This window comes from Diadema antillarum, unplaced genomic scaffold, assembly GCF_040938485.1.
Source record: "Diadema antillarum isolate AM-2024a unplaced genomic scaffold, OU_Dant_1.0 scf00000037, whole genome shotgun sequence".
Classification (NCBI taxonomy): domain Eukaryota; kingdom Metazoa; phylum Echinodermata; class Echinoidea; order Diadematoida; family Diadematidae; genus Diadema; species Diadema antillarum.
Genome location: NW_027270926.1, coordinates 2,837,033 through 2,859,381, shown reverse-complemented (window position 1 = coordinate 2,859,381; position 22,349 = coordinate 2,837,033). Strand labels below are relative to the sequence as shown.

Below are 22,349 nucleotides of genomic sequence, written 5' to 3'. Positions count from 1 at the left end.
AGACATAGCAGTATTCTGAGGGCTGAAATGGTGTAGTTTTGGTGGTAAATGAGTATTTCTAACTTTTCTAAAATAGACATGAATTGTGTAGTACTGGTATGATTTGGTAATACATTGTACAGTATCTTCTATGAAACTTATGGTCTACAGTATATATTCTTCTTTTTTTTTCAAAAAAAAAGTGCAAAATACTGCCAAAAAAAATAATAACAGTCGGCATCTCTGACTACTGGGAAACTGATTTTACATGAACTGTGCAAGCACAAAGAATATTGTCTGATAAGTAACCTGCCTGCCCTTGATAACTTGAAATCAATCACATTTAATATCTTCAAAAACACACACAAAAAGAGCTAGAAATAAAGATATATATTTCAGATGTATAGTATAATTTACGGCTTGAGCAGAGACAATTTCTCAGTGCCATAATGGATGAAATAATGACAGTCTTGTCCTTGGTCTGTAATGGTACATCTTAAAACTGGTTCTGCCAGCATTTGGTAAATATTTACCCTTATTTGTGAGAAATAATCGTGAAACATAAAGTATGTATTCACTTCGCTTAATCTACATTGACATAATGAACCAGTAAAACATCAACTTTTATAACACATTTTTGCACAGTGAATTTAGAGAACTCCCTATTCAGCACCTTGCATATAATTCCAAACAACCGAGTGCAGAGCCTACATGTTCCAATAACATGCACCTTAAGATGTAAACTACTAGTGAAGGGTACTGATATATATATGAAGTATCTCTCTTTCAGCAACAGAAGTAGCACTTGTCTGAAATGATTACATATTTTTCACTCTATCCTTTCACTGATACACACAAAGTATCGACCTGCACAACATCTGGTGGTAACCAGCTGATCAAAGTGGATCCGTTGATACACCTGGAACGGAGCCAATATTTGCATTGACTCACATGACGACCTGGCTTAATCATTGCTACATAACTTGAAGTTGTATAGTACTGAAATTGTTTTCCATTTTCAAAATATTATAATCCTGAATGAGGAATGAGCTCTAAAAGGAATTTTATTGTGAGATTTGATCATTTTTTTGATATTTTCACTAACCTCCTCTTGAAAATTTTCAGTAGTCCAGAGTGAGAGAGAGAGAAAAAAAATTTTCCTTTTTTGAAAGAAATTTCTGAGGGAAAAGTGAAATACACCCCAGTTTTTTTAAACATTCTTGGGCCAGATTTTGTCATGTGTAAAGTTCCCCTTTAGAAGAGATTTGTGGAAAATGCAGGACTAGAGGCTCTCATCAGACAGAAAAAAAAATCAACAACATAAATGAAAACAATATGCTGTAGATTAGATTTGGGTGGATGTCTGGAACACTGGCGATTTGTAAGACTGAGCGCTTTTTATCTAACTGCTTTCTTGGCCAACTGTTCTTACAGTTTAAGCCTAGGGCTCTCTCTCTCTTCGGTTTCTTGATTGTATCTTCTGTCTGTGACTAATCCTCTTTAATCTACATTGTAAGAGTGCCAGCAGCATGCACTGAAACTCTCACGAGCAATAAATTCTGCCTTTTCAGCCCGACATTACGTCATCATCTCTGCTGGTATGTCACTTTTTGTCCAAGTTTATGCCCCAACTAGGTATGAGCAGGCCATTATGTAGCAACAATCAAATTTTCTTTGGAAAGGCAACTTAAATGCCAAACATACCCATCAATTTGATTAAGAAGTTAAAAATATTTAATGAAATAGAAAATTAAAGCAATGGCAAGAAAAGAGAGAGATTAAAGCAAAAGATATGAAGAATGGATTTTGACAAACAGATTAACAAGTAAATGAATAAGTATACCTCTGGTACATGAATTAATAAATAAATACATAAACAAAGAATAAAGAGAATCAATTAAATGTGCAAATTAAGCTATAGATTTCATTCATTTTGAGTCAACTGATCCATGCAACAAGCTGCATTTTTAATCGCTACAAAATTAATGATTGCTTTCAACATAATTACCACCAAAACACGATGGCTGATTATGATGATATAATCATACTGGATTCATAATTCCAGAAAAGAAAACCTCAGCTTGGGGCATTGTATTTTGGCATGCTTAACCAGTGACCAGTGACCAATGGTCCACAGCAATGGCGAGTTCGAACTCAGCAGCCTTTGGAATAAGAACTGCCGCAGCACTATCTTGCCAACTTGTAGGCAAATAGAAAGGGTACAGTCACCTGATGCAAGTGACCATAGATGCTTGAAGTAGAAGTACTAAATCTTATGGTGATTAGTCTCACTGGTAGCCTTTGACCAAACTTTGAATGCTAGCTGTGAAGGGCACTTTCTGTGACAACTGGGAACAAGAGAGGGTTGCTATTGTTCACACTGTCGAAGGATTAGCAGAAGAATGCAAGTTGAACAATGGGATACCAATGAGTTACAAAGGTCTAAAAGCCTGATAAGGTAAGGCCGGATAAGGCATTGTGAACAAAATGGGGTGTTTCTTCATCTTCTCTCCCAGACCTATACCTGGTCTTTGAGCTTACATGAAGATATTTTTGTCTCCATGTTGTTGTATGAATATGTCTACCGGTCATGCAGTTCCTTGCATACCAATATTAATATTTCCTTTTCACAGGTATTTGATTTCTCTTAACTTGTATCAGTTGATAGTGTATCCTTGAGCTTTCTCCTTACAAAGTACAATGGATTTTTTTAAAATAAAATCATTTTTGCACCCTTTACAAGAAGGCTCTATCATAAATGGGAGGTACAGTGAATGAACATGTCTTCCTTTTAATGCTTTCATTTAAGTCAAAACAGGGTGGGGTGGATTATTGGAAGCAGAGTGCAGGCAGCTGTCCTTGCAAGGTTTGTTTTCTAAATGGTAATTCTTGTCATCACTGCGAATAGTTTGGGCTTACTAGACACATTTCTTTCTTTTTTCTCACTAGCTTCAGCATTGTTTTGGCTATATATGCCTCTTGTCTTAAAAACAGTGTTACTGGTGACTTTCGTCTTACATAAGCATATGGCGAAGATGACGAAGATGGCGATGTGTCCTTTGCAAGTATCATAAATAGAACGTATAGTGCATGAACATGCCCTCCTTTTAAAACCCGTTGAAGACAAGTCCTGAGAATACTCGGGCAGGTGTCTATGGGAAATACATATAGCAAAAACAGTCCGTCCTCAACAGGTTACAACTTACATTCAAGACAACAACAACAACAACAACAAAAAAAGGGGTGGGGTGGATTATTGGAAGCGAGAGTGCATGCAGGTACACGTATATAGTTGTCCTTCAGCTTTGTTTTCCAAACAGCCATTCTAGCCATCACTGTGAATAGTTGTGCTCACTGGGCAGGTTTCTTTTTGTTTCAATAGCTTCTGGACTGGCTTGGCTATATACTGTATGCCTATTGTCTTAAAAACAGTGTTACATAGTGACTCTTGTCTTGAACAAGCATGTGATAGAAATATACATTATTTGTTCTAATGTTTGTGCAAAGAATTGAATTATTGGCATTTATCTCTTGTAAGCATAGAATGTTTATAATGGGATGGACATAGTCACCTGGGGGTGAGGACGGGGGTGGAGGGGTAAACAAAACATTACCCATTTCCTCTGAATGTTGTTCATTAATGGGCAGTTAGCATCAGAATTGCATGTCTCGAACTTACTCTATGGTCATAGCTTGAGCACCAAGAAGGGAGGAAAACATATTTTGACTTGACTACCAGTATATTCCCCTTTGAATCTCATCTTTTCTTCCATACACTCACAGGAAAGGCTTCTGTTTATGGTGTTTCATGAATGGAATATGAATGAAGCACCACACTGATCACAATCTCAACCCTAAGACGCTTGGTTTGAATTTGTTAAACTTTGTTTTACTATTCCCCCTCCTCCCCCCCCCCCCCCCCCCCTTCCTAAACAACAACATCAAAATCAAGGCCATAACCTCCATCACTCACAATATCATGCCCTTCATGCTAAGCCAGATGCTGGCTCAGGCCAAAAGAAACCAAGGTAGCCAGCAATCAAACAAGACAGCTTGGCCTCTTTGGCTCAGTGTGTCACAGGTGTGTCCATAAACAAACTTGCCATTCCCCATAATCCACTGTGAGCACATTTGGCTGGTACCTTCAAAGTTGCTTGAACTTGAATTAATTTTTTCTTTCCAATCTCAGTCAAAAACGCATGTAATTTCAAATGTTACATGAATATGTGGTTGCTGCTGAGATTTTAATTGACAGTGACGACACTAAATATTTTGATTAACCTGCTGAGGAAGGACTGATTTTGCTTCAACACGCATTTCCTTTAGACACCTGCCCGAGTATACTTGGGACTGGTCCTCAATGGGTTAACAAAACAACACCTACCACCAATGGTAAACATCCATGATGATCATGGTGATGATGATGATGATTATGATGATAACAATGACAATAATAATAATCATCATCATCATCATAGTAATAATAATAACAAAAATGATAATGAAAAGAGGAAAATAAAAAGTACATTGAATGATATTAATGGTGACAAACACAAAATACAATTGTACATTGATTATAGTTCTTAGCAATTTTGAGTGAATGGTAGCCATGGACTTACCTGAAGGTAGAACATGCATGACCAGGAGTGGGTAGGCTAGGTTGGAGCAGCCATCTTTGGCACCACAGATCTCTTCACAGTTGTCAGTGCAGGCAACAATGTCTGGGAGCAAAAGGGTTAAATTCCGAGATTAATATTTTAAAAAGGGTGACACGATATCTGCTTCCATGACAATTAATGTGGTCTTATTTTCTTCAAGGACTTAGGGTATGGGTTAATGCTGTGATATTAAGGTTTTCGGGTAATAGTTTGATATGAGGAGTAGTATTAAAGTAAAGGATTATGTTTGAGGGCAGAATTTATGTTTGGCTCAGCGTACAGATATTCGATGGGAACAAGTGTTGCATGGCTCAGTGTGTAGATATTTGATGGGAGCAAGTGTTGCAGGAACAAATGTCATGGAACATGTAAAATGATAATAAGATACAATTGCTGTTGAAACATAATTAGTCTCAATTCAGACACAAAAAGAATATTAATTCAGACCGCATTTGCTAAAGGCTATGCATGACCCAGTGGCCTTCAAGCAAAATCCTCTCACACACATTTGACATTCACTGAAAAATGGGCACAGGTTAATGGTCACATACAAATACAAGAGTCAGATGGATAGATAGATAGATAGATAGATAGATAGATAGATAGATAGATAGACAAATAGATAGATATATAGAAAAATAGAGAGGTACATGTAAGTAGGTAGGTAGGAAGGCAGTTACATTGAAAATTTTTTCTATAGATAGCTAGATGGATAAATAGAAAGATAAAATAGATAGATAGATACAGATGAGTAGATAGATACATAGGTAGGCAGGTAATTAGTAAGATATTTCGATAGATAGCTAGGTGGATAGATAGAAAGATAAAATGGATTGATAGATACAGATGGGTAAATAGATAGATGGATAGGTAGATAGAGAGAGAAGGGCGAGAGAAAGAAAAACAAAGAGAAGAGAGAGAGAGAGACAGAGAGACAGAGAGACAGAGAGAGACAGAGAGAGACAGGGAGAGACAGGGAGAAGTTTATAGGGAGACCCCAAAAATATTAGTTTAGAAACTTGCAATACAGGACAGTAAAGTGTACTGTGTGTTCATTAGGCACATAAACATGCTGATGCTCCTGCTCCTGAAACTTGATCTTGACCTTTGACTCTTCACATCTGTGATTTCATACGAAAATACACACACCTATTTTCCTCACCAAACAATGTCACCAGTAAACACTCACAGCTGAAGTTCAGGCCGTAAAAATGTTTTTTTTTTTTTACTTTGACATTCCATCCCTATCTTTCATGTAAATGATTGCACATTTGCTCATATCCATGCAAACAAATTCAGTGGCGGATCCAGAGGGGGTGCACCTCAGTATTTCTTGATAAAAAAAAAAGAAATATAAAGAAAAAACAATGGGGGGGGGGGGTGCACCCTCATTCATTTTGTAGAGGCGCCTCCCCTTTACGGAATTCCTGGATTCACCCCTGAAATTAAATGATCACTGGGCACTTCTCATAGATTCAAATCATGAGTGGAAATGACAGTTTTCACTAACAATGACCTCTAACCTTGATCCCACATCCCACAATGCAATAATTGCCTCTTTATTTCAACCCTGCCTAAAGTGATGGCACAATAGTCAAAATGGACTTTTCAGCCGATGTCCCATGAACCTGATGTCAAGGAATTTGCCACAAATGTAATCATTTAAACTCCAACTAACATTGTATGCCCGGGTCCTCATGAAAATCCATTGAGAGCTTTTCTGTAACAATTGTGCATCACGCTCCCAAACCTGACTCTGTCAATGGCCCGCCATCTTTGCATATTTTGCTCTAATGCACCACGGGGCACAAACCGATCTGTGAATTGCAAAATACCTCAGTATATTGAAAGCATCACACATGATTCCATTCCTCACAATACAGCTTGTAGTGCATGAGGACTATATGGTAGTGCTCCATAGTGATTTTGGGGGTAAATTCTGAATTTATGTCTATATAGGTTGTGTCTTCAAAAAGTTATGCCTCCCAGATAGTAGAGCAGATAAGCCGAAGAATTGTGCAAAATTTGACTAAAGAATGAAACTTTCACCATTGGTAGTACATGCTAAAAGATTAATTTTAAGATCGGGAGGTAAGTCTGAATTGACCTCTGATGACCTCTAGAGGTCAATGACCTCAAAATGTAAGAAAATTGATATTTTGCATCATTGGTTAATGATAATTCACAGTAACAAAGGACTAAAAGTTAATTTTTGTCACGGTGAAATTGTCTTTATGTTCAACAGAGCCTTGACAGGTTTCTACCTTTGACCTCTGATGGCGTCGAGAGGTCAATGACCTCAAAATGTTAGAAAATTGATATTTTGCGTCATTGGTTAATGATTAACACCGTAATTGGTGTCTTCAAACTAATTTTTGTTACAGTGGAATTGTCCTCACGTTCCACAGAGCCTTGACAGGTTTCTACCTTTGACCTTTGATGACCTCCAGAGGTCAATGACCTCGAAATGTAAGAAAACTGATATTTTATTGCGTCACTCGTTACTGATACACGGTAATTATGTACTATAAACTCATTTTTGTAAGTGGAATTGCCTCAATGTTCCACAGATCTTTGAAGCCAGGTTTCTACCTTTGACCTCTGATGACCTCAGATGACCTATGATGAGGTCAATGACCTCAAAATATCAGAACATTGATATTTGGTACAATTGGTTGATGATAAACATGATTAAGATGTCATATTCATTTGTATTACAATTTAATTGTTTTCCTATTCCACAGAGCAAGAGAAATTACTCACGTGTCCCTACCTTTGACCTCTGATGACTGTGACATTTCAACGACCTCAAAATATCAGAATATTAATATTTAATGTATAGCCAATGGTCAACTTATACCCGATGCAGGGGCGGATCCAGGAATTCTGTAAAGGGGGGGGGCGCAACTAATATTTCTGGTGCAACTTCCAGGCTTTCATTTCATTTTTTTTGTTTTTTATTTCTTTTGTTTTTTGATAATACTGCTATGTACAATCATGCATTATGCTGTTAGCATTTATGCTATGATAGAAGAATCTTGTCATTCAATGGAACATTTGTCATTACCCTGTATATTATATCCAACTTTGACCTCTCAGGACAATGAAAGTTCACTGACCTATTGGAATATCAGAATTTGTGATAGGCTTTAGACCTATACATTAATGTTTGGCTTCATTGGTTTAATCGTAAATGCTTGATCATGTACAAATCACGCCTTGACGTTGGATCATCTTGAAAACTTCGACATACTGTGAGGCCCAAGACATGCGTTCCACATGAAGCAATCCTGTGTTTTGCAACTATAGCTATTGCCATCGGAGACCTACCCAGGGAATAGATTAGCATTTATGGCAAATCATGGAGAAAGCGGATTGTGCAAAATATTTTGGACTACTCTCATAGGGGGCTCAGCTGGAATCACATCGCCACAGCAGCTTAAAAAAGTTATACTTCAACCAAAGACTCTCTCCAGACGGAGATATCATAAAGTTCAGGTGCTTTGCTACTCCACACTGCTCAGGACTGTCCTCGAATATATGCATGAATCATCTGGGATCCATTCACCCAAGCAAACATCATGAACTTTGAAATGATCCAGAGAAGATATGCACTCTTCAGCTGCAATGACCATCACATGCAAAACAAGCAGTCCAGCCACACTTAAAAAAAGAAGAAGAAAAACCTACAATGGCAATCCCTATAAGAAAGTACAGCACAGGCGATGATGTTCTGCATGAAGAACTCCACAATATCCACTCTGCAGGAAGTTGTGGCACCATTGCTGCATTCCTCAAAAAGGGCCAATGACCAGAAATGTCAGGCATCATTAATTGCAAGAACACGAAGAAGGCCTTCTCCAAAAGACTTTTTTTTAATTGCTACCATAGGCAGCTGTCTCTTGTATCTCTTTTAAACACTTCAGGAGAGAGATACTCAATATTCAGCTCTGCTATCAAAAATACAGATGTCTGTCTTTTTGTTTTTGTTTGCTTGTTGTTGTTGTTGTTGTTGTTTGCTGCATATTGATCTTTGGAGAACTTTTTAACCAATTAAGAAAAGGCTCCATGGCAAAATATTACAAATTACACAGTATAGTGAAGAAGAAGAAGAAGAGGAAGAAAGAGCTTAGAAGAGGAAAATAGATCTGCCGTCAATGATGCAAAGCCAATACCAATCAGTTCCATGGTAGATCTTAGTCGGCACTACAAAGGTTCGGATGTCTCTGTTGGCAAAGGATATTCTAAAGCTCCAAGTAAGTCCTTGGGGTGGTTTACATTGTCTGGGCGTAGAGGGTTGGGTTGGGTCTTTGAGGATATGATGCTTTGTTATAACAATTAGGTCTGAGATATCTGGGGTTTTTTATGTTTGTTTTGACCATTGGGCATGGATCTCCTACACATAAGAATGATAATGTGTTGGACCCAGCCACCACCATGATTTTTTCAATAGATTTTGATATTACAGTGTAGTTGAGAAAAAAGAAATAACCTCTCATTGTCCTAGATGGAAGTCAAAATTGAATAGTGTGTGGAATGGTCTGCATACAATGTTGGACACACACACACACACACACACACACAAAATGCATTTTTTTTCTGTATATTACTTTTATAAACAGCTGGTCATTACAAACCAATGAGACCAGACATCAATATTCTTACATTTCGATGCATCTTTCAATATCCTCCAGAGGTCAGAGGATAGTCGCTAATGTTCATGTGAAATGAGTACATGCCTTTTGAGTTGCTCACTTTTATTGCTATAGAAATACACACTATGTTCATCATGTCAGTCATTAGGTAATGTGTCAATTTCATTTTCAGCCTTGGGTTTATTTTTTCTACATGTACTGTACAATTAAAATCATGGCAAAGTGAACAACTTTCACATCAAAATATAAACGAGAATACTAAAAAAGAAATAGATGTAATAATGTGCAAAGCAAATACCAGGTCTACATCATCTTATGGTAAACAGGTGAAGGAAATCACATTATTGATAAACAATTTTCTTGACTGGGATAGCGACCACTGAACAATATTGTTTCTTACAACTCTCTCTTCTTTTCAACAAGTGGAATGAAACACATGCACATACCGGGGCATCAGTTTGGAGGAGGGGCGGGATAGTGACAGGGATAGTTGACCCCCACCCCAACAAATTCTGAGCTGTGGACCTTTGTTTTGTTTTGTTTTGTTATGTTCTGTTTTTGTTTTTTGCTTTTTAGACAGAAAACTGCACCGGTTTCTACTCTTAGATCGGGGATCAGTGCACTTTTTTACTGATAATTTCCCAAAATCATATTCCATCATAAATGTGTACGCATTATTATTATTTTTTTTCTATTTTTAATGCAAAGGGTCCCTCGCATGGGAAGGGTTGGGGACAGCCGCTTTCACACCCTTTCTCTCGCTATATCAACCTCCACTCTGTGCATTGATTATGGCTACACATTTGGGGATGAACATTTTTTTTTCAAAAGGGTAGTTCAACCCAGAGTGGCACGAGATCATTAAATTGATAACAAAAGAATGCAAAAGCTCCATAATGTAGGAGGGTGATACTTCCATCCACATCCTTCCCATGAATCGTCTCCCTCCATCGATGGCTGACTTACGACACCTCTCTGATACAAATTTCGAGATACTCCTTCAAAAGAGCATGTGTGCCAGATTGTTGAATCTCATCTCTCAAAAGACAGGAGCTTTCTCGAATGGGAGTGGAATGCCCTACCCTCTCCAACTCTACCCTTGCTGGGTTCCCATTCATATAGACTTGGTACACTTTGGCGATACATGATTTTCCAAATATTCCACAAAACGTATGCATCAGATTCTAAAAATTGAAAAACTTCATTTTCGAGGGGGGGGGGGGGGAAGAAGCGCCCACCCACCATTAAGTCCCATATAAGTGGTGACACACTCGTCAAACAAGAGCTGCACTAAATCACTGATTTCAGGTCTTTGCATCATGGATTTATGCTTACACATATTTTCCAAGTCCCCCCCCCCCCACCTGAAAATAGATCGACACCCCTGCTCTGTGCAGACACCCGGTGTAGATAATTACCTGAACAGTTCTGCGGAATAAGCAGCCACTTTTTTTGGTCACAGAAATTTATGGTTTGTATAAGCCCTACATTATAAACAAGTAACTATTAACTATCGCAATATCAAGATTAATATCCTCATATTTCATTTGAGGTCTTTGACCTTGTGTTACTTTCATAGGTGAAAGGTAATGGCTCCTTAATAAGCAGGGCCTGCGAATGCTCTCTAGAACATCGTCATGTTTACCATTAATCAATGATGCCAAACTATTCTGATATTTTGAGGTCATTGACCTCTCGAGATCATCAGAGGTCAAATGCAGAAACCCGTCTGTGTGCCTTGGAATATGAAGACAATGTCATTGTAAAACAAATACGCTTGTTTTGTACATCTTTACCATGTTTATCACCAACCTATGATGTCATAGTTCACTATTCTGATATTCTGAGGTCATTGACCTCTAAAGGTCATCAGAGGTCAAAAGGTAGAAACCTGTCTGCTCTTTAGAATATGAAGACAATTTCATTGTCAGAAAAATATGCTTGTTTTGTACATCTTAACAATGTTTACCATTAACCAATGACATCACAGATCAATATTACGATATTTTGAGGTCATTAACCTCTAAAGGTCATCAGAGGTCAAAGGTTCAAACCTGTCAATGCTCTGTGGAGTCAGAAAATGGTTTCCCTGAAGTATAGATGCATGTTTAGTGCATTATAACCACATATATCATTCACGAATGTCTCAAAACATCGATATTCTAGTATTTAAAGTTCATTGACCTCTGGAGGTCACCAGAGGTCAAAGGCAAGGACATGTCAATGCTCTGTAAGAATCAGAAAATTATTTCTCTGTAGTATGAATGTATGTTTAGTGCAACATAACCACATCTATCATTCACAAATGTCTCCAAACATCAATATTCTGATATCTAAAGTTCATTGACCTCTGTAGGTCATCAGAGGTCAAATCAGACTTACCTCCCGATCTTAAAATAAATCTTATGGTATGTACTAACACTGGTGAAAGTTTCATGCTTTAGTCAAATTTTGCACAATTCACCTGATTTTGAGGGCTTAACCGCTCTACTAAGACCTGATCATTAGAGTGTGACACGTTTGCATGAATGACTCAGTTGATGGGCTGCTACCTTTCCATACATTTTGCTAAGTGCACCTGGGCACAAACTGATTGATTAATTGCAACATGCTACAGTATATTGAAGGCCTCATACATAATTCCATCGATCACAATATATCTTACAGTTCATGGGACTGAAAAGTGGTGTTCCATAGCTATTTTGGAGTAAATTCTGAGTTTCTGTCCAGGTTGTATCTTCAAAAATTCGAGCCTCCCTGACGTGTTAATGAAGCTTCATGTAATGGTGACCACTACTACAGATTTGTGGGGTGTTTTAAGGTTGTGTTTTGAAGATCAGTCATTTGCAGGGAAATGGTTATGACTCTGTCATGAGGGTTACATCGTACCAAAGCTTACATCTTTGTCATACTCCACTTCAAGCATGAACACTGCTAGAAGAGAGTTTCATGGCTTTGAAAATCAGAATTTTTTTTTCCAAATGTACTGATGTTTTGCGGCCTCAGAATAATGTAGCACACAGGGGTTCACACTGATACAGGCATGTCAAAGGCTCTGGGTAAAGAGTCTGGGTGGATAAATGGATGAGCTGGAGAGATGCATGGATGGTTGGATGGGTATTAAGAATGGACAATCACAATTTTAAGACATAATGCCTCTGGCACCTTCAGGGGCAATTCCATAAAAATCTGAGCACTGATATTTCATGCAGTCAATATTTATTAGCCCGTTGAGGACAGACTGATTTTGCTACAACATGCATTTCCCATAGACTCTTGCCCGAATATACTTGGGATTAGTCCTCAACGGGTGAATAGATGATGCAAGCTGGGGGCGGGGAGGTACTATTTGTGTTCCTTGCCCCTCTGGTCTGTAGCTCCCCCCCCCCCCCCCCCCCACCTGCACTTCATTCCCAGACCATGCACACATCATTCCTTGACCAACACAACTAACAAGCAGAAGTTTAGAGAAGTTTTCCTATCTCTTGGCAAGAGTCAGGAAGCTGTCTGAAAGGACTTGTTTTTTTACTTCTTTCCTGATTGGACATATCACAACAGGAAGAGTAGGACAGGGATGAATCTCTTCAGGCCTACTCATCAAAATTGTTACAACAGTGGGCATATTTCATTCCACACCCTGGGTGCCTCACAAACAGAAAGGTATGCATAGTCCTGACCAGTGCCGTATAATATTACAAAAGAGAGTCTGGCCAACTCGGTTTTCAGCTTATGAGCTTTGTAGCTTGTGATTGGTCAAAACGGGTCTCATGATCTTCATGGAGCCATGTCATTACCAAAGTGCGCTCATATACTGTGCCCTCTGTTCACTACCCCTTATTTTGGTAGGTTTTCATTATTACGTCTGAGCATAAACGCTAACCCTGTAACGCGTAACACTGGGGCAACAACATGGCGTCCAATTTAGTAGTTGTCCAGACTATCTTTATATATGGCACTGGTCCTGACTATCAATCCCCTGATCACAATAGTTAGGTTGATGCAACCAAGGAGGTACTAGGCGAGCTCGCCTAGTACCTCCTTGATGCAACCTTCTAATATGTATGATTACATACGACTTAAACTTTGATAATTAGCTTGTAGTTTTAAACTACGACACACATTCACATGCCACCTAATCTTAAAGAATAAACTTTTGAGCGAGAGTCCCACTTGAAAATGCATTCACAGGACTGGAAGAAAAACATACACACAGCGCTAGGGATGGTCAGAGGTTGACCCACCATGAAGGTTGACCTATCAGAAGCTAAGGGAATACAGTTTACAAGGAGATCTTGCTAAATTTCTAATTCATTGATTATCATGTCCACAAGATGCTAAACTAGAAGTGGAGATGCCTGTAGCTCAAGAATAGAGCATGAAGCCTAAGACGTCTTATGGTTCCAATCATCAACTGATCTTTATAAGTGCTAGCCTTCAAGTATGTCCACATGGTGCGAAACTACAAGCTAATCATCCAAGTTTTAAACTTTGAGTTAATTATTAGAAATGTTGTGTGAACCTAAAAAATGTGATGCTCACTTGACAGATCAAGGGGTAGGTACCTCAGTCCTTTTCATCAACTTCCTTGATAATTTTCATTTAAAAAAAAAATCCACCATCAATATAAAGACAAATTGTCTTTTGCCAGTTTCTCGTTCAAATACATACTCAGTATATGGGATGAAAATGACATTTTGTTCTTCATGGAAACAAAACAGTTTAATATAGGCACCTAGTCAACATACTTAGGATTGATAGGGAATGAAAGTAAAAGATTATCAGAGATTAGCTCCTTGACCCTTGAACAGAATAGAAACAAAAATAAGCTTGTCAACAAGATCTAGTCGAGTTACAAGTGACATGTGAGGAAATGGTGCGAGGAAAAACAGACATCATTACAGGACAGAGACCTTAAGAGGAAATGAACTTTGGTTACCTGGAAAAAGGATTCTCGCAATCATCCCCGGCATGACGATAAAGAAGAGGGGGGTCACTTTGCATAGTCCTGCAAACAGGCAGCCACCCTTGCCGTGAGCCAGGTTTTTGGCAGACAGAGCCCGCTGGACAATCACCTAAAATGGGGGCAATATAAGAGGTCGAAAGGAATTGTTTCCATTTGCATCCAATTCCATTCTTGAATACTGTATAAGCTGTTATTTTCACGAGGGTTTAATTTTCGTGAATTTCGCGAATCGCAGTTGGACGACAGATTTAACAACAAGTGAAAATGTCACCATGCCAAGTCACCAAGGTAGTAATGTGCAATATGAAGGCCTCTGTGTCAATATGCGAAAACAACATCTCATGAAAATGTCTGTGACCTCCTCATTCGCAAAAATATCTGTACGCGAAAATAACAGCATATACATTATTTGTGCATCCATACAAGGAACCTCACTATATTTCATCATGTAAAGGGACACATTATATGAAGAATTTCATCACAAAATGAATTGACACCATTCGTGTGAATATGAGAAATTCGCAAATAGAAGCTGTTAAAACATAAAGAAAATATTAAAGGGAACGCAAACCCAAAGAGCAATGTGGATTGAGTGAAAGCCGTAACATTAGTAGAACACATCTGTGAAAGTTTTAGCAAAATCAGACACTCGATGCAAAAGTTATGAATTTTTAAAGTTTTGGTGTTGGAACTGCTGGATGAGGAGATTACTGGATGTTATGACGTATCAGTGGACTACAATATAAAGAAAATATCAAGGGAATTCAATAAAAATCCATTTTTCATGAAAATTACACATTCCATCAACTTGATATTGACATATGTTAGGGGTAGCAATTATTCCACCTGCTTTCTGAAAGTGTTTAGTCAAGTACTCATTCATTTTGCTAGAAAAGTACATTTTTGTGGAATTCCTTTTATATTTTCTTTACTTATTTTATTAACTATTTAGAAAACTGAATCTATGGGATGAAGTCAACCTTTGTATTAAAGTTGCCATCCACCTGAAGGCAGTACATCATCCTTGTGTGATAACAGACAAATTAATGGTAAAATTGATGAAATTATCATTTTCAATATAAACTAGTAAATGTCATGCATCTGGGATTCATAACCTATTGTGATTTTACTATGTATCCTATATGTTTTGATACATTCAATGGGCCTATATGTTTATTCCTTTTTAAGCATAATGTTTTGTGCACTTATATTCTCAAAGTTGTTAAAAATAAAACTTAATAAATGAAAATTATCACTTCTTTTTTGCACACTAGGAATGTAACCTGCTCTGAAGATTAACTAGTATGATGTGATGCAGCATCCAAAAAAAAAGAATAAATAATAAAATAAAATCTAAGCAGATTACAAAAAGAAAGAATGAAGTGAGACAGATCTTCTATCTTTGTGAAATCAGTGTCCAAAAAGGATATACACGTGTATCATAGGTATAGCACTGCACCTGAGATACATGCTTTTAGTTTGAAAAATCTCTGTTTTAGTGATTGCTGTTTGGCCACCTTCACATATCAAAGGTCAATACTCAGATCATTTTCCATATGGATAATTATTCAAGATTTGTCACCAGCCGGATAGACTCCTGCAACAGCTTGTTGTATGGCCTTCCTTCTATACACATCCACCGCAATCAGATGCTGCAGAACATCGCAGCCAGGCTTGTCACGCAAACTTCTCGTCAACAAAGTATAACCCATACCCTCAAAAAATTACACTGGCTACCTGTTTGCAAATGCATAAATGTTCAAACTGATCAAACATTGCTGACCTACAAGGCACAACATACTCGTAGTTCTTCCCCAACATAGCTGGCAGATTTTCTCAAGCAGTATCACCCTCCTTGCAACCTTCGCTCAAGCACGCAAGCACTTCTTCACACACCCAGAACCAACACGTCATATTACGGGGGCAGATCTTTTGCAGTTGCTGGACCTAATTACATCATTGTGCTACTTCAGGGAATCATATTTTGTGTCGCGTCATGTTCTTGTGTATTTACCAAACGGGAGAAGTGCAATAACTGAACTTTCAATTATTGGAGTACCATTTCCTGCAACACCACCTACTCCAGGCACCGCTCAGCAACGTGGGAGATATTGTGTGTATAAAAACAACAAATGGTGAGTAGAAGGATATATTCTCTACACTCTATTAACTATCCTACTACAAAACACTATATCCTCTGATTTGCAAAAATTTCATAATGTGAAAAAGGGCCATTGTCTCCAATTCGTTAAAATTTCATGCTGCGATAATATCATGTTTTGATAATATCATGTTTTACAGTAATGCTGTAAATGATTACTTTCTTCAAATGTATGTTTCAAGAAAGTAGGAGAAATCCTACATTACTTTATAATGCCCCATCACTAGACTTTAAATCATAAAAATGCTGCATAATTATTTCCGCTTAATTTCAGGGACCATGGAATGTTTTACTGGGTAGGTGGGAGTAGTTTGACAGGTCAAACATATACCTGTTTCATGGCTCTGGAAACTATGATATCTTGATTAAAGGACAAGTCCACCTTCATATACATAAGGATTGAGAGAATGCAGCAATATTAGTAGAACACATCAGTGAAAGTGTGAGGAAAATTGGACAATCCGTTTAAAAGTTACGAATATTTTAAGTATCTGCGCAGTCACTGCTGGAAGAGAAGACTACTACAGTGTATGATGTCACATGCGTACAACTATATAATGAAAATAAAAAGAGAATTTTACAAAACTTTACTTTTTGAATAAAGTGCACATTTCTTCGACTTGCTACTGACGTATGTTAAGGGTAATATTATTCCCCCTGCCTTCTGAAAGAGAGAAGTCGAGTGTTCTTTTGTTATGCGAGAAAAATGGAAATATGTTGAATTTTCTTTATTCTTTCTTTATATCGTTGTACTCATGTGACATCACAAGCTACAGTAGTCTTTTCGTCCAGCCGTGACTGAGCAGAAACTTCAAAAATTCATAATTTTTTAATGGATTGTCCGATTTTGCTCAAACTCTCACTGATGTGTTTTACTAATATTGCTGCATTCACTCAACCCACATGTCTATGAAGGTAAACTTGTCCTTTAAGTTTCCTTATTTGAATCAAATGTAAAATCAAGTTTCCTTATTTGTATCAAATATAAAGTCCCACTGTAGATCGAATTCCTGCTCTCTTCTTATTCAAGTTATTTCTTTTCAACAGTTCCAGAAGATGTCACTAAGATATTCTTTTAGTGTGCCAGCAACCAGCCCCCACAAGCAAGCAACACTTGACATGTCAGAGGTTCACATTTGGTCTAAATTCTTGCCAGAAATTCATTACTAAGCTGCTTTACATACCACTACAGTCATTTCAAACAACTGTCTTCATGCGGGGTGAATTTCCGGTAAATTTCCATCCTTGACATAAAAAAAGTGAGAGTATCAGGTGCTTCATAAGCATGTGATGCCACAAACCTAGAACATTCCCTTGAACTTTAAGTTATTGGGTGGTTTTATTTTGTTTGTTTGTTTGTTTTTCTTTTGTTATGTTTTATATGTAAAGAATACGGTGAATATTATGAGGACATAATGACAGTCCCAGAGGTAAATTCTTTCTCGAAGGAAAAGTATCAAATTTATGTTTGCTCATTTTGTTGCAAAAGGAAACACTCGTATCTGACAAGGTCACTTTCTTGTTTATGCTAAAGTGTGCATGTTCTGCGGGTGTGCATGCGTGACTGAGAACATGTATTTTGTCATATGTTTTCATTATCAAGTTTCTTGTTTATATTGTGTTTTTGTTTGTTTGTTTTATGGTTGCATTAAAAAAAAAAAGTTTCCCCCACTTGGCGCAAACTTTCCAGGGGGTTGGGGAAATGAATAAACGAAAGAAATTACTTCCCAGTATTCTAGCTTCCAGACACAATTATGTTATTCCGTACCACCACATACAATATAAATTGTGGCAACTATTGCTACTTGGACTGCACTTATGTATCTAGATCTTCACTGAAATGTACCGTTCTTTGTTTTTTCTCCCCTTTTTTCTTGCCTGAATCATTATATATGCTGCTGTAAATGACACCATCTTGGGATTGATGACTGCATGAAATCTATGAATACACATTCATAAAAATACAACAACAACAACAAGTGTTTGGAGAATGCTGGTAGGTCTACTTGTGTTAGCCTTGACCATACAGCTCTGCATGCAACCACCTACCACACTTGCTCATCAGGAATACAGTGGGCTTAAAGAGGTTTACTCCAACTTTACCCACTTGAGATACAACCCTCAGTAGAACTATGAGCTGTAATGTGGACGTGACCCATGTTTTTGTTTTTACATTTTTTTTTCTTTCATGATAATAAGCATGATCATTTGAAGCATAAGGAATAAGATATCAGATTTTTAAAGCGTATCATAGGTCATCACTTGAAGGCCCTATCTCCAGTAATGCATCTAGATAAAAGAAAGAAAAACCTCTGAATGAAGGAATTTTGTTTACATTTACGTCTGAAGCCTCTCACTAACTTGAAGCCACTCATGTGTTCCAGAATGCAAGCCTGTGATTGAGGTGAGATGAGTTTCAGAATCCTCCGAGTGTTTGAAACAAACAAGTTGACAGCAGGGAAGGCCTAAACCTTTACTTTGTTCTATATCACTGCTAAACAACATTACATGCATCCTGATATTCACCAGTGGGACTTCTGGAATGTTGCAGTGTAGATGAATATGTAATCTTCCTTAAATATCATAATAAAAGCTACAGAGTCATGTATGAGCACATCATATGCAAAATAACAACAGGTGCTTTTTTTTTATGCATTTACTGATTCTTTGTCAAAATTTCACATGTATGCACATACAAAGAGCAAATGGTTCTTTGACAATCTCGTCAGCAGTGTTGCAGTTCTGGCAAATATCTTGAACTGTAACACTGCATTTCTTGAAGAACTTAAGGGGATGGTATAGTTTTGGGTGAGATTGGCTTCAGGTTTCCAACTTTTTGAGATGAGAAACATCGTATGAAATATGAAATTGAATGTAATTCAAAGTTTATTTGAAGAAAATTGGAAAATTTGTTTTGAATTGGCTGAGATATCCGAAACAAAGAGATCCTAACAAAGGGTGAGACCCACCTTTTATAAGGATTGCTTTGTTTTACCTCGTTTTTGGATATCTCAGCCATTTCAAAACTGATTTTCCTCAAAGAAAGTTTGGAATTCCTCTTAGAATTGTATGCTCTGAAACATTTGTGGTTTCTTGGTATTTCACAAAAAGTTAAAAGCTCAATCCCCATCTCAACCAATACTATACCATCCTTAAAAATGATTTCAAGTTCCATCCTGCAATACAAAACACACAAACTGAATGGACATTGCATTAGATGGAGAGGAAGACAGAAATGATCTGAGGAGGATTTGTCAGTAGGGACTATTCAAAAACTGACCTGATCAGTTGCCCAGTACCACAACGAGGCTGCAGTCTGCCCAAAGACAAAGCCTGGCCAGGGGAGGTCAGAGTTAACCGGGTCACGGAAGAGGTTGAAGTAGTCGCTCCGTGGCTCCCCGCAGCTGTCGTTGAAATAGCGGGTAGCATTGGGAATGGCGTCAGCGTATAGTGTCTGGAGATTATGGTAGCCGCCGATTTTCCTGAAACCTACATTGCCATATGACATAAAAGATGGAATATAGACTTGATTATATTAAGTGAGTGCTCTAACTTTTGCAATTGTGCCCAGGAATTTTAATAGAATAAAGTATGCAAGCATGTTATTTATGTTTGCTCCATCTAATGTTCAGGCTTTTTTGGGGGTTACGCTCCCAGCAAGCAGCAAATGAGGGTAATATCCTCTCGGAGGCCTATATAGGCTCTATGATCTCTCAACACACATAGCTGCAATCACACAGCTTCACCATATTCATGATACCAAAACATCGATGCAATCCCAATCAAATGAAGACTTTCCCTTTAAGCTGCCAATACACAACAAAGGCTTCACACTGAGAGCGCACATCCCATTTCAAAGACAGAATTCCGCTATACTAGAAACCTTTTCAAATGTCCACTATGCAGCCAAGATTCTTCAGAGTTTGCCTTGCTAACTCTGAATCCAACATGCCATCAACGCTACACGAAGTGCAATGTTGCCATTCTAAAGTCCAAAGGAGCGACTATTTCAATATTTGTATGGCAAGACACTAATATTATATCTGAGAATTCTGCCTGAACTGTGCACGCATTCATCACCCTATTTGAACAAATCGCCACATTTTTCCAACATCTAATGTCTCAATACATTACTAGCATAATCACGGATTGCTTGTGGCCAATGCTCGTATAATTAGAGACAATCAAGAATGGAGCAGCGAGACGATGAGATTAATGGCTGATGGGGGTTGGGCTCGTAAACCTTATGCACAAACATGCTGCACTGCTGGTTAGATCCACGCCTTTGGCATTTCCATTTTGCAGTGAAAGCTGTTGAGAGTGTTACAATGGAATAAACACACAAGTAAATGCAAAGATGCAGAAGTTCAGGCCCAGCATCCTGTGGTCCTGCTGAAACATTTCTAACCACACGAGTTTCAAATCCCTACTTGCTTACTTTCCACACACAGCCAGAGGGCTCCAAATAACATGATCATGGCCTGCACCGTGTCGGTGTAGATGACAGCGGCCAGACCGCCAGTCACCGTGTAGAGCGCTGTCACACCGAGTAGGGAGAAAATGGAGATGTACAGATTCCAGCCCAGTGCCTGTTGAATGAAGAGGGCGCCGGAGTACAGGTCCACCTGTTGGGAGGCGGGGAAGAAAGTGGGTTACAAGGCACATTTAAATGGGTGCAAGAATGGTAAGGTAGTGCCACCATCAAGATAATTAGCAAAAATTTACTTGATCCTCTGCACTGTCTGTACACGTGGTTAACATTAAGGATACATACAATAGGTCCTATGCAGATATTGTTTTTACCCTCTACATCGGTAGATGGGTTTGGAAGAAACTGTTAGTTCATGTATGGTTATGCAAAATACAGAGCAGTCGTAACATGTTTATTTGGATACTATAATATAGTATCCAAATAAACATGTTACAAGTTATGTTATGTTATTATAGAGAATGATACGAGTGATCATAATTGACATGGAAATGATAATCACAGTGATTAAATGAAGACTTTTCTCTTTGGATACAGGAATACATTATTATTGTTAATATTCCATCGTTAGTACTGCATGTATCAAATATTGATCAGACTTCTGAAATTACATGAAGATCAACAGCTGTTGTCTGTTAACTGCAGTCTAAAGCATGAATAAAAAACCCATAAAAATGCTAAAACAGTGTTCATCTCAGCAGCAGTGGTGTACGAGCTGCAGTGTCCTTCTAAGTAGTAATAAAAGACAGCATAGGACACTGCTGGTTACCTTCACAGCAGCAACAGTATGCAGATATGCCTCTTTAGAATGAATGTGCCATTCCCCTGCTTGAGTTGACTATGTCACAGTATGTGTAATACATAGTGGTAAAGTCTAACAAACAGAATGATTCAAGTTTCATCAAAATCAGACATAGATTTGGAAAGTTTTTGGAATTTCAAATGCACCTGTGTTATTCCAATTTAATAAGTGGTAACATTGACATAGAAACACATCTCAAAGCAGTTCAGAAAAATCTTTCACATTGTCCTGTTATTTAGACCAAGTTTTACAGAGAGCGATCTTTATCCACACTGCCCTTTCACTTCAGAATGATCAATATTTGAAGGACTCATTCAAGAAATCCCATGTTTAGAAATTCAAAAAGCAATTTGAATGAGTTTTGCTTGCATTCGATAGCATCTTTCTGCCCTTCTGTTTAATTTTTCCTGAGACACAATGGAAGTGATATGCATTATAAAAGCATCATATCATAATACATGATATGATAATTATGAAAGGCTTGAGGTTATTATTACCTCACAAGTCCCAAACTGTCTGTAAAAGAAATTAAGATATCACAACACAATTCATGACCTTACGATCCACTAATGAAATTCGTATTTATTGCAGATTTGAATACGTGGGCTTGTCACACTATCATCATCATCTTACATAAATTTA

The 22,349-nt window shown here is 37.9% G+C and overlaps 1 protein-coding gene across 1 annotated transcript in view; it reads right to left on the bottom strand.

Moving 5' to 3' along the window:
- Window positions 1–22,349, bottom strand: part of LOC139709418 (sodium/glucose cotransporter 4-like) — an 88,517-nt gene that overhangs the window by 20,963 nt on the left and 45,205 nt on the right. Inside the window, exons 5-8 of the mRNA XM_071621389.1 lie at window positions 20,855–21,041; window positions 19,697–19,905; window positions 14,229–14,364; window positions 4,599–4,700 (exon numbers count right to left, since the gene is read on the bottom strand). Coding sequence (XP_071477490.1) covers window positions 4,599–4,700; window positions 14,229–14,364; window positions 19,697–19,905; window positions 20,855–21,041 — 634 coding nt within the window. The remainder of the gene's footprint in view (window positions 1–4,598; window positions 4,701–14,228; window positions 14,365–19,696; window positions 19,906–20,854; window positions 21,042–22,349) is intronic.